This window comes from Centroberyx gerrardi, chromosome 15 (assembly GCF_048128805.1).
Source record: "Centroberyx gerrardi isolate f3 chromosome 15, fCenGer3.hap1.cur.20231027, whole genome shotgun sequence".
Classification (NCBI taxonomy): Eukaryota; Metazoa; Chordata; class Actinopteri; order Beryciformes; family Berycidae; genus Centroberyx; species Centroberyx gerrardi.
This window is the reverse complement of record NC_136011.1, coordinates 26,552,114-26,564,858: the sequence shown is the minus strand read 5'-3', so window position 1 is coordinate 26,564,858 and position 12,745 is coordinate 26,552,114. Positions and strand designations below refer to the sequence as shown.

The 12,745-nt window shown below is 44.2% G+C and overlaps 1 protein-coding gene across 1 annotated transcript in view; it reads left to right on the top strand.

Moving 5' to 3' along the window:
• Positions 1 to 943: 943 nt before the first annotated feature.
• slc8a1b (solute carrier family 8 member 1b) overlaps positions 944 to 12,745 on the top strand; it is a 155,090-nt gene continuing 143,288 nt past the window's right edge. The window contains exons 1-3 of the mRNA XM_078288680.1: positions 944 to 1,863; positions 4,317 to 4,481; positions 6,916 to 7,706. Of these exons, the coding sequence (XP_078144806.1) occupies positions 988 to 1,863; positions 4,317 to 4,481; positions 6,916 to 7,706 (1,832 nt within the window). The 5' untranslated portion in view covers positions 944 to 987. The remainder of the gene's footprint in view (positions 1,864 to 4,316; positions 4,482 to 6,915; positions 7,707 to 12,745) is intronic.

Here is a 12,745-nt window from a genome sequence, read left to right as displayed (position 1 = left end):
GCCGAGGAGCCGAAGTTTGTCTTTGGTGTGGTTATTTGAATTTCCTGTCTTTCCCAGCTAAGCAAACATCTTACTTAAAACATAGGGGCTTTTCTGGCATTCATTTTTTCAGATATTGTAAAGCATGAAGTGCTGTACTCGACTCCTTATAGTGAGCAACCGCACTGCTTATAGACCTAGAGGTTACATTACAGTGCCAGCTCACTGTTTGCTTCTAAAGTAAAACAAATCTAAAAGCAAACTTCACATATCCGTACAGTTTAAACAAAGATCTGTTGGATTTGTTTTACAGTAACCCGACAGACACATTAATTATGTGACCTGTAGCATGTAGAAATTGTGTGTGTTTGAAGAGCTCGGTTTCATTAAAATACTTGCTGAGGAAACAATGAGATCTGATGCTGTAGAAGCTGTGTGATTGATTATAAAATGTCTTTGTACACTTAAACATGTGGGGAAGAAAGCCTTGTATGTTTAGACCTGCCATCCACAACAATGTTGACTGTATAGAGAGTATAAACTAAACCCAAGGTGCATGTGATGTAATCTGGACGATCGGCTGTGCTGCATTTCTCCTGTCACAAGTGAAAAAACCTTAAGTATCAGACAAAATAATCTTGAAAAAGACTGAGTGACTTATTTTAACTCTCCTCTCATCCAAACATTTATTTTCTCATCGTCAGGTTTTATTCGAGCGTGTAAGAGCACTTTCCAAAATAAAATTGAGGTTTAGTGCAGGCTGAAGTAAAATTCCATGTGGGGTAATGTGGTAAAGTTTCACAAATCTGATAAAATGATTTAATATTGTGGAAATAATAACTTTAAGGGGAGAAAAAGCGGTAAACATCCCCCTTCATCCAAGCATTTCACTGGTTTCAGTTGGACTTTATTAAAACCATTCAGCAGGTGTAGGACTCACTTCTCTCTCTCCTCTCTCTTTAGGTTCCCCATTCATCTGCACCCCATAACACTGGTCGGCACGTCACCATGGGTCGCTGGGATCGCTCCTCGCTCCTGTCCCCCGCCCTGAGGCTAGCAGTCGTCACGGCGATTCTCCTCCTCAAGCTCCACCCCTCGGCGGCCGGCGCCCCCCCTGAGCCGAGCGTGGAGGGCTCCGTTTCCGCGGCGTCCACCAATAACAGCACCTGCAGCGAGGCGGAGATGTGCTCCAAGGGCGTGATCCTCCCCATCTGGGAGCCCCAGAACCCCTCGTTCGGCGACAAGGTCGCCCGGGCGACGGTGTACTTCGTGGCTCTGGTCTACATGTTCCTGGGCGTGTCGATCATCGCCGACCGCTTCATGGCGTCCATCGAGGTCATCACCTCGCAGGAGAAGGAGATCACCATCAAGAAACCCAACGGGGAAACCACCACCACCACCGTCCGCATCTGGAACGAGACCGTCTCCAACCTCACCCTCATGGCGCTGGGCTCCTCGGCGCCCGAGATCCTGCTGTCCGTCATCGAGGTGGTGGGTCACGGGTTCAACGCCGGCGCGCTGGGCCCCTCCACCATCGTGGGCTCGGCGGCCTTCAACATGTTCGTCATCATCGGGCTTTGCGTCTACGTCGTGCCGGACGGCGAGACGAGGAAGGTCAAGCACCTGCGCGTCTTCTTCGTCACGGCCACCTGGAGTATCTTCGCCTACATCTGGCTCTACCTGATCCTGGCCGTGATCTCGCCAGGCGTGGTGCAGGTGTGGGAGGGGCTTCTCACGCTCTTCTTCTTCCCCATCTGCGTGCTGTTCGCCTGGGTGGCCGACCGCCGCCTGCTCTTCTACAAGTACGTGTACAAACGCTACCGGGCCGGCAAGCAGCGCGGCATGATCATCGAGACCGAGGGCGACCGTCCGCTTCCCTCCAAGGTAAAACCAGAGGAAACACTACTACTTTAACTTTTTACTACTAATTCAACTGCTACTACTATTAGTACTACTACTACTATTACCACTGCAGTAGAGCTTTCGTCAGCTGCTGAAATAATTGTAGGAATACACAATGATAAACCCATTTCATACTTTCACATCTTCAGTACTAATTCAGAGAAAAAAAATCCACATTTTTATTACACAAAGAACGACAACAATTACTGTTTGTGGATCCACAGCAGAATACCTTGTAATACTAGGACAACCACTATTACTACTACTACTACTACTACAACTATTACTACTACTACTACTACTACTGCTACCCACTATTACAACTACTACTTCTATTGTCACTGCTACTACTACTATTACCACTATTACAACTACCACTACTACTCATACTAGTACTACCACTACTATTACTACTATTACAACTACTACTATTACAACTAGTACCGCTACTACTATTATTATCACTACTACTACCCACTATAACAAAAACTACCACTACTATTATTACCATTACTAGTACTATACTACAATAACCACTACTCCACTACTACTAGCCTACTACTGCTCCTACTACTACTACTACTACTACTACTACTACTACTACTACTACTACTACTACTACTACTACTGCTACTACTACTATTACTATTATTACCACTTCTCCTCTGGTATTAATACCAGTTCTACTAATATTATTGAATTCTAATACTATTCAGTCTACCACTGTCAAATGTATTGACTGAAAAACAGATATATAATTTCAACATACTGTATATTACATATCCCAACAAAAATCCCACCCTCTCTCATCCCCCCCAAAATCACTCCATGATGACAATGATGATGATGATGATGATGACATTAAAGATGATAATGATATGAAGATGAAGGTGCTCTTCGTGGAGCATTTCTCATGCAGATTCAGAAGTGAATTGAAGCAGAAGTGTATTTCAGCAGCAGAAATGCCTTCATTAGTGCTTCATAAAGAATCTAATAGTCCTGCTGGAAGCTCTCTCTTTTCCAAAGGCGGACCGGTTAGAGAATAGTCGGCCACTAGAAATTAATTAAATGCTGTCCTCGACCAGAAATGTGGGGAAAAAAAGAGAAAGAACAGATAAGGGGCTGTTATGTAGGAGGAAGTGAGTTCATGGCTAATGTGTATCTGAAACAATTATCTGTATTACTGAATGGAATTCTGCCAAGTTAGACTCATGCCACGAGGCATATTAATAACTTTCTACTACACACACACACATACACATACACATACACATACAGTACACATACACACATAGACAGACATGCACACACACACTTTTTAGGCCCTGTCATTTTTTAATTTCCTGTTTTTGACTACTCTCTGATACCCTTTGTGATTTCCGATGGAAAGCATTGCACAAATCTAATTTAATTATCGTTATTGAGGTTTGGGGTGAATTCATGCTCCACTCAATCAATTTAGAAAGTGGCTCTTCTTCCAAAATTGACAATTATGTATTCATTTTGCTCCATCAGTACATAAACAGCAGTTTCAGCTTCTGGATTGTTAAAATTTGACTGAATCAAACTGTGTCACTGTAAAGGAGGATTCAAAGATGACAAAGTTGTAAATTGCAAAGGGAGCATCTTGCTAAAAGTTAACGAGGGCTAAATTACATTAAATTTTACTCCAAGAAAATATAATTTGAAAGAACTGATACAAAACCTGTCGCTGACATTAATCACAAGGTGAACAAAGGTTAGCACTGAAATAGACCCTCATGATAATTTACTTTAATATTTTATTAGAAAACGTGTATTATAAATAAAAAATGGCAGTTTTTTTCAGTTAATTCTACATACCTGCGCCACAAGAGCTGCTAAATAATGTGATTTTTTAGAAGCAGATTGGTAAAATTTTGAGTTGCTCACTACTGTGATATTGGGCGATTTGGCCAAAATATCATACAATGATGTTGTTCTTATTTTTAAGGTATAACAAAGTTTGACGATCTATGGCTTACCAATAGAAATTACACTTGATGAATAATTAATGGATTTAGGTCACAGGTTTCCTCTCTATTCAGATTGTTAACTCTTTAAACTGTATTGAAAAGTTGTTTGTTCAGGTTAACTGAGCTGACTCTTCTCAAGTTACAACTCAGAGTGTTTTGGAGTAGAGACTAGGGCTAAAGACAAGACAGTTTACTGTGTCACAGTAACCTACATTTGGAAACAAATCCACCTTATCACACTATTCACTTTTACTGAGAACATTACTGAATGGATCTACAGCCACACCACAACAATTGCTTTAGATATCTGTCTTTTTCTTGCCTGGTTGTTATATATTTAGCCATTATTTGCATACAGACAATTCTCCAACAGACCAGAAGATTTGAAATGCAACTGCAAAGCCTCTACATCAATGGTTCTGTTCTCTTTGCCATTCCTAGGTGGACATTGAGATGGATGGGAAGATGCTGAACTCTCACGGTGTGGACTTCCTGGACGGTCCGCTGGGTTTGGACCTGGATGAGAAGGACCTGGACGAGGAGGAGACCCGCAGAGACATGGCCAAGATCCTGAAGGAGCTGAAACAGAAACATCCTGACAAAGAGGTGGGAGAGATGGGGGACGATTTGGTCATATTTAACTGAAGCTGCAGGGTGGTGTAGGGAACCCAGAAGGCCCAGGTTGAAGCCCTTGTGACGTCCTGCTGAAGTGTCCTTGAGCAAAACTCACTGAATGCCTTTTCTGTTCTGTAGCTGACCTCTGACCTCTGACCTCCCTGTGGAGAGAAGGGCAAGTGAGAAGACACATTTCTCCTTTGGGAATCAATAGGGTGTCACAAAAAGGAAAATGTGGGGAAGTGGGCCTGAAATGGGACATGAGATCTGACCAAGTTTGGGAAAAATTGCCAGGGCGAATATGTCTAAACTGGAAATGAGCTCTCCAGTGCCTCCATGTTGTTTGATTGGGCCAATAATGGAGGGTTTGCCTCTTCTTCTGTCTGCTGATTGGCCGCAAAGTTTGACGGTGTTACGTGAATCCGTTCGGAAGTCATATGTCTTTTCTTGAGAAGCCACGCTCACTGCCACGCCCCCCCTTTGGCCAATTTGTATGAAAAGATAAGCAGTTCTTCCTCGCCCCATGACCAACCTTTCCACTTTGTTTCGAGTTATTTTGTGAATCCGTTAGGAAGTTTTATGCCTTTTTGTGAGAAGCTACAAGACATCATACTGTTGTTGTAGCTGTTATCATCAGTTGTTTTTTTTCTGTTATCTTCTATGAGAAATTAAATGAAAACACAACGAGCAAGAGATGACGCACTCTCCATTTGCCTTCATTATCACAGTGATTATGGTAATCAGCTTCATAAATGCAGCCAAGGTCTCATCACAACCTCCCAGCTTAACATGATAATTTACATTTAAAGAAAGGAAAAATTGAGGAAGAGGAAAATAAGCATGCAAGTAAGCAATTAAATTGATATGTAGATAAATAGATAAATATAGACACTCCAGTTCCAACCTTGGGGAAGAATAAAATCTATCTATCTATCTATCTATCTATCTAGTTCTGCGATAATTTCTTGGTTATTTACCATATAGATTTCTGTGAGGCTGATATATGTGGATCAAAGAATATATCTACTAAATGGAGTTTGTAAATTGACATTCTGTGGGTGTAAAATATTGCAAAATTTACATAAGCTGTGTCAGTGCAGACCTAAAAAAGACAACATGGGCATCAAATATGGTGTGACGAGTTCCGTTCTACTCGGTGGTCTTTTTATTGTTTGGACAAGGTCTATCACTAAACAGGATAATGGAAACCACAAGCGTAAAGAGAAGCTGCTGAAGTGGCGACTCTCCTCATGTGTGAGTAGAGTCTGCTGAAATAGGTTTTTACACTGTTGTCATCGTCTCTACGTGGATTTAACAAGACAGCCACTTAACCCACTTGTTCTCGTCTTGTTTGTTTGTCATAAAGTCATATTTTGACATGAAGTACTTTGGCATTGCAGGTACGTAACTCGGTTTATGTCGTTGGTACATATATGTGTTGTGGCAGCCGTGACTTCAGCGCACCTGGAGCTGGTAGGGATTCAGCTTCTTGCTCATGGACACTTCAGCAGGGCGGATGCTTGCCGTCACGTGGGCTTGAACCCGGGTCCTCTCGTTGAAGGATGATTTCTCTACTCGCTTCCAGGCATTTGGGAATTTGGGAATCGAGAACCGACACAACACAGTACAGAAAATGTAGATTCTTTCTGAATTCTGTGAATCCCAGAGCTGAATTCCTCTCTGGCGATTCTGATAAGTGTACAAGTGGCTCAAGTTTGCGGGAGTGAGAGAGCGGGAGAGGGAGAGATTAGACCAGGTATTAGACACTGTCGCTGACTGTTGAGAAAATGTCTAATTCTACACCACACACATCGATAATGTGGTGGTATTTTGTCTGGAATCGACTCTTGGAATCAACTTCCATCGATTCCCAATACTTGGAATCAGTATCGGAGTCAATTCCAAAATTTCTGGAATCGAAAAGCCCTGCTAGTAAGGCCTCGCAAAACCTGGAATAACCCTATTCATAATCTTCAGTCAAACCTGTACCTGGACAATATTGATAGTGTTCTCATTGTGGTTCATGCATTACCTAACAGTATGGCCTATTGCCAGAATGCTGATCCTGATCTTAAATCTTATTCAACCAGACAAATTGAATGAAGACACGCCCAGACAAGCTCACAAAGAATGCTCTCCTATTTAAGCAGACAAGCTGATTGAGATAACATGTTGTATTTACACTAACAGCCTGGGCGAGTGCTTGAGATCTGGTGTTAGCATTGTATTGTCAGCCTGAGGGCGCTTCAGCAGTGGTTGTTGATTGTCACTTGTTTAATTTCCCTTCCCAGTTTTTCCCAGTTGGTCCGGTAGTCTGCTTCTCTAACTTTCAACTAATCATGATGCTTGATAACTACCAGGAACCGCTTTAACACTGTTTTACTGGATTTGTGTGTGTGTGTGTCTTTGTGTTTTCCATGACCAGGTGGAGCAACTCATTGAGCTGGCCAACTACCAGGTCCTGAGCCAGCAGCAGAAGAGCCGGGCCTTCTACCGCTGCCAGGCCACCCGGCTGATGACGGGCGCTGGCAACATCCTGAAGAAGCACGCGGCCGACCAGGCGCGAAAGGCCGTCAGCATGCACGAGGTCCGCTCCGACGCCGGCGACAACGACCCCATCTCCAAGATCTTCTTCGACCCCGGCTCCTACCAGTGCCTGGAGAACTGCGGCACGGTGGCGGTGAACGTGGTGCGGCGCGGCGGCGACCTGGGCAAGACGATTTCTGTGGAGTTCCGGACGGAGGACGGCACGGCCAACGCCGGCTCGGACTACGAGTTCACGGAGGGCGTGGTGGTGTTCAAGGCCGGCGAGACGGTGAAGGAGATCCGCGTCGGGATCATCGACGACGACATCTTCGAGGAGGACGAGAACTTCCTGATCCACCTGTCCAACGTCAAGGTGCTGACGTCGGAAGGCGAGGAGCCCGAGGACGGCGAGTCGGCCAATCACGTGGACTCGGTGGCCTGCCTGGGCTTGCCCTCATCGGCGACCGTTACCATCTTTGACGACGACCACGCCGGTATCTTTACGTTTGAGGAGCCTGCATACCACGTGAGCGAGAGCGTTGGCACCATGGAGGTGAAGGTGCTCAGAACGTCGGGGGCGCGCGGCGTCGTCATGCTGCCGTACAAGACGGTGGAGGGAACGGCCCGCGGCGGCGGAGAGGACTTCGAAGACACTCACGGCATCCTGGAGTTTCAGAACGACGAGATCTTGTGAGTCACTCTTACTTATCTATCTATCTATCTATCTATCTATCTATCTATCTATCTATTGTCATTATCTCTACATGTTCCTCTTACTTGTCGCAGGATCTTGTTTGTCATATTTGTAATGCATGATGTCATTGTGATATTGCTGATGTTATTGCTGATGATGCGGGAAAATGAGTGTGTGTGTGTGGTGTGGTGGTCACGACGGGCGGTGTGGTGGACCGCTTATTGTGCCACGAGGATTCGACAAAATCCTCACCCCCCCCCCCCCCCTCCCTCGCCAACCGTCTCTGTACTTGTTTACACTCTCTTCTGTTTTTTCCTTTGACTCATTCACACGCTCATTCTCTCCTTTATCTTCATCAGTTTTGTTCATTCATCTTTGGTTTGGATTCTGCTGCGCTGTCGTTTTTCATCCGCTGCGGGTTTTATTGGTTTCTGCACTGTGTTAGTGTACGATCGGCTTAATGGTTTTTAGTAGAAGCATGTGGTTGTACTGGGCAGCTCCCAGGTGTGTGCAACTGGATGAATGTGAAGCAGAAGAAGGCTGAGAAACTTTACTCGGATATATAAAGGTTTTCTAAAAATGCCAGCCGACCCTTTTTAGTGGCTTTATTCTGTGTGTGAAAGTTCTGGAGGAGCCACTCACGCAGCCGGCGAGAGGCTTTTTATGTTGTCTTTCCTGTGTGAAAAGGACTTGAAACTCCATTTGAGGATCCCCCCCGCTGTGAAATGCCGCAGCCACGGTTCAGAAGTCCTCTTAGCCGGACGCCGAGAGTCCTTATTATCTGATGGTGACTCATGTAGAGGGCTGTGATCGCTGCTTTACCGCATATTAGGAGGCTTCTTGCCACAGTGGTTACTGTGCACACAATCGGCTGCTGTGCCGCTCAGACTGACCCACTAACAGCGTGGGGAATTAGCTCCAGCCACCGGCCAAATGTTGCCACAGTACTAACCACTTTGGCTTCAAACCAAATATCATTTCTAGGTCCTATTCTATTCTAAATATCTATTGGCCTGGTACAATTATGAAAGTGACTGGTGAATTTTTGGATGTACTTAGCCTCTGTGGCCTTGTGAAAAGTGAGTTTCTTGCCACATTTGTGGCTTGATCATTACTAGGCAACAGCTTGTTATGGGATGACCTCATGTTGACTCACATGTTGACTCAACTCTACTGTTGCACTGATTAAAATTGGCTCCGGATAAAAGCATCAGCTAAATGCCGATATTGTAGATTAGAATTGATTCTTGTATATTGTTACAGTCTCTTTAGTGTCTAAACTGTTTTTAGTTGTTGAATTTAACATTGGACTTCAAGTCTATAATGTTGTTATGGTGTATAGAGCCTCTAATGGTTTCTATATTTGTACTGCTATGAAAACATTGCCATTACATAATCTTGTATTATTCCTTAATAAATCCAGCAGTGCAAGTCTTCCCTTTAATATAGCTTAATGTTTGTTAATATGTTAATTTGGTTCATAGCACTTTTTGTTACAAAGAGTGTTATACAAAAATGTCATATCAGTAGAAGTAGAGATGATGGTCATACTCTTAGTAATAGTAGTGGTATCAGTAATATCATTTACATTGGTTTATAGTTCTGTTGGATGACATGGTTTGTCAGTTTGTTGTTAATTGTTAATCACTTTTTAACTGTTGATCACTCATTTTTAGTGAGTAGCACTAAACCGATGCTTGTGGAAAGTGTTGATTGTGGCGTTTGTTGTTACCATGCAAATGTTAAAAACCTGAGTGAAGCACAGTGATGATCCGCTGGAAGCTGAAATATTTTTAACCTGTTTAGACGAAGACGGACACACACACACATGTACACGCACACACTCTTTGTTGCTTTCTCTCCCTGTTGATGTTTTCACAATGTGAGGGGAAATTGCTGTTTTCCATAACACACTCAATGAGGTGCACTGCTGGTCTCTCTCACACACACACACACACACACGCACACACACACACACACACGCACACACACATAGAGGCAAAATGATTGTTTTCCGTAAAACACTCAATAAGGTGGACGACTGATCTCTCTCTCTCTCTCTCTCTCTCTCTCTCTCTCTCTCTCTCTCTCTCTCTCTCTCTCTCTCACACACACACACACACACACACACACACACAACTCGGTGGGCGTGTTCACAATGTCAGTGCAAATTACTGTTTGCAGTAAACCCTTGCTGCGGTGGCCTGTGGGCCTGTGGAGCTTGTAGCTTTAGTGAGAATACAATAAACTTCACGGCTTTCAACAGATGGCCTTTTTACTGTTTGACGCTGATACATAACGTACGAGCCGCGGCCAAGTGCTTTATGGGAACTGTCAGCACGCTTGGAACGCGTCTCGGACCAATCAGTTGGCTCGGCTGAAACTAGGCAATATATAAATTAGGTCTATATGGAAAGCAAGTTGTACCAGTGAAATTGGCAGTGGATTCAGCAGTTCACTGGCCACTATGGCTGGTAAATCGCAAAATTAACCGGTCACTTTGACTATTTTAGGAGCCGACTCGATTTTTTAAATAGAGTAGGACTCCAAATGATGGGTGGTTACCTCACAAAGTGGCTGGTAGAGCAGATTAAGCCGGCCACAGCCTAAAATATATTGAGCTGATATTGACCTTTTAATAAAAGTCGGCCTGTGAGTGCAGTCCTCTGCCAATATGGTGGAGGTGAGGATATGACTTTACAGCTTCAGGGGTGTCAGTCTGTAAAACCTGCAATGAATCCTGCCTCACCCTGCCTCAAGGAGCTGCTCACCCGCCTGAAAAAAACAAATCATTAGCATGGAAAAAGATAGTTTTAATGTCCCATGATGGTCTAAATGCTGTTTCCACCCTGAGAAGAATAACATTCCAGAGGAAACATGAAAATGGTTAAATTTAGAGATATTGAATATTGGCATAAAATGTCAGCTATCGGCAGCTTCAATCCAAAAATCCCAGTGTTGGTTTTGGCCTATAAAAACTATATCAGTTGAGCCCTTATCTGACTATCTCCACCAGTCCCAACCCGGTCTAAATTAGCTTCAGGTATGCAGCAGGCGGGGATGTGCAGCTCCGTCTGTCGCAGTTGGCAGCAGTCAGTTGTTAGTCGCTGTACTTTTCCTTGGAAACCCACGGATCGCTTGCAAGACGTGTTTGAAAATGTTCAAGTTGTTTGTGAGGCAGAAGGAGGGCTGAAATGACATGAAACAAAGTGCGCTGTCACGATGAATGAATGGGAGAGATGCTGTTTTAGTAGCAGTGCTATTTAAAGCCAAACTCTCTCTCTCTCTGTCTCTCTGTCTCTCTCTCTCTCTCTCACTGCTGTTTTTGGTCAGATTTGAAGCAGATGTCTAAAGGCCTTTTTCAGACTTTTTTCAGTCTGCGGCAGACTGCATAGTTTCCATAGCCTATAGCTCTCACAGCCAGGGCTAAGTGGGTTTTAATCACACTTTGTCCAAATCAAGTGATGGACTGTCCTGCTGGCTATCGTTATGTGTGTGTGTGTGTGTGTGTGTGTGTGTAACAGCACCACAGTAATCTACTATTGCGTGCAGTAAAAAGAGCTTCTACCGTGGGTGGGGTGGGGAGACTGGAAAGGCCGTCTGGTAACGGGAAGGTCACAGGTTTGACCCCCACAGCTGTGTCCTGGAGCAACACACTGAACCCCTACCTGCCACTCCGTCTGGTCGAGTGTGTTTGCTATGTGAGCCTCGGAGCTTTAAAATGAAATCTATTGATCTTATTCCCACAGTGGCCATTTAGACTAGATTGTGGGACCAAATACCTTAAAATATGAACATATATCCTTCCAGATTCTAGAGATCCATTCATTTCTAATATGGTTCTCAGTGAGGAATCTGTGAAATGAGAAATGTTTGTCCAATTCACATCATGTTTGCATGTTGGGCTATACTTGCTCTTCTGGACAGTTTCCCACCCTGTGTGATGTCAGTTCAAAATGGCCGCCGTGGGAATAAGGTCCATGGATTTTATTTTCAAGCTCCGAGGCTCACATATATGTGCATATTTATACAGTGTTTACAGTCAGTGTCAACAAAAAGCCACCTTAACTCCTGAGACATGGCAAGACGCAAGTTAAATGTCTCAGTCACACACACACACACACACACACACACACACACACACCATAAAGCAGCCACCAGGGCCCTGCATATCTCCCTACAGGGAACAGCGGAGGACATTTTTGCTGCAGAGGAATTGCAAAATAGCTGATCTAAATAGGATTGCCTTCAGGCTAAGTCTACCCTGATTCTATTTCTCTGAGAAAGAGAGAGGGGAGGAGGGAGGGAGAGAAGGATGGAGGGAGGCTAGGGAAGGAGAGATAAATGGGTGGTAAGTGGACAGGGTGATGAAATGAGAAAGGGAGAAGCAAGGAGAGAGGCGAGTGGGAGGGAGGGAGAGAAGTTTCAGACCTTTATAAGTTTCCTTACTTACCTTCCCTCCTTTTTCGATACTTCACTTTATCTCTTTCTCTGCCTTTCCCCTTCCTTGTGCCTGTGAGGAGCCCTGTGCAATTTGTCTCCAGAATTGTTCGTGAGGGCTTGTCTGGTTTGTTCTGGGAGAGATAGGAGTGTGTGTGTGTGTGTGTGTGTGTGTGTGTGTGTGTGTGTGTGTGTACATACGTGTGTGTGTGTGTGTGTGAGAGAGAGAGAGACATAGTGAGAGAGAGCAATAATTTGACCTTGCTGAGAGTTGTGGACCTTTCAACTGTTTGCTGTGTCTTCAATGCAGTATGTCACAGAAAATACCAGGTGTGTGTGTGTGTGTGTGTGTGTGTGTGTGTGTGTGTGTGTGTGTTCACTGCAGGAAAGAACCACTGTGTATACAGCACACAGATGCTGGATTTTTCCAGCAACTGTCTAGTCCGGTAGCTCAATACTACTAATACTACTACTACTACTACTACTACTACAAGTACTACTACTACTACTACTACTACTGTATAATAAACTGTAATTTTGTAATGAAATACCACTGCAACTGTAACTTTGGTGTCTTGTTAACCCATGAGGGTTG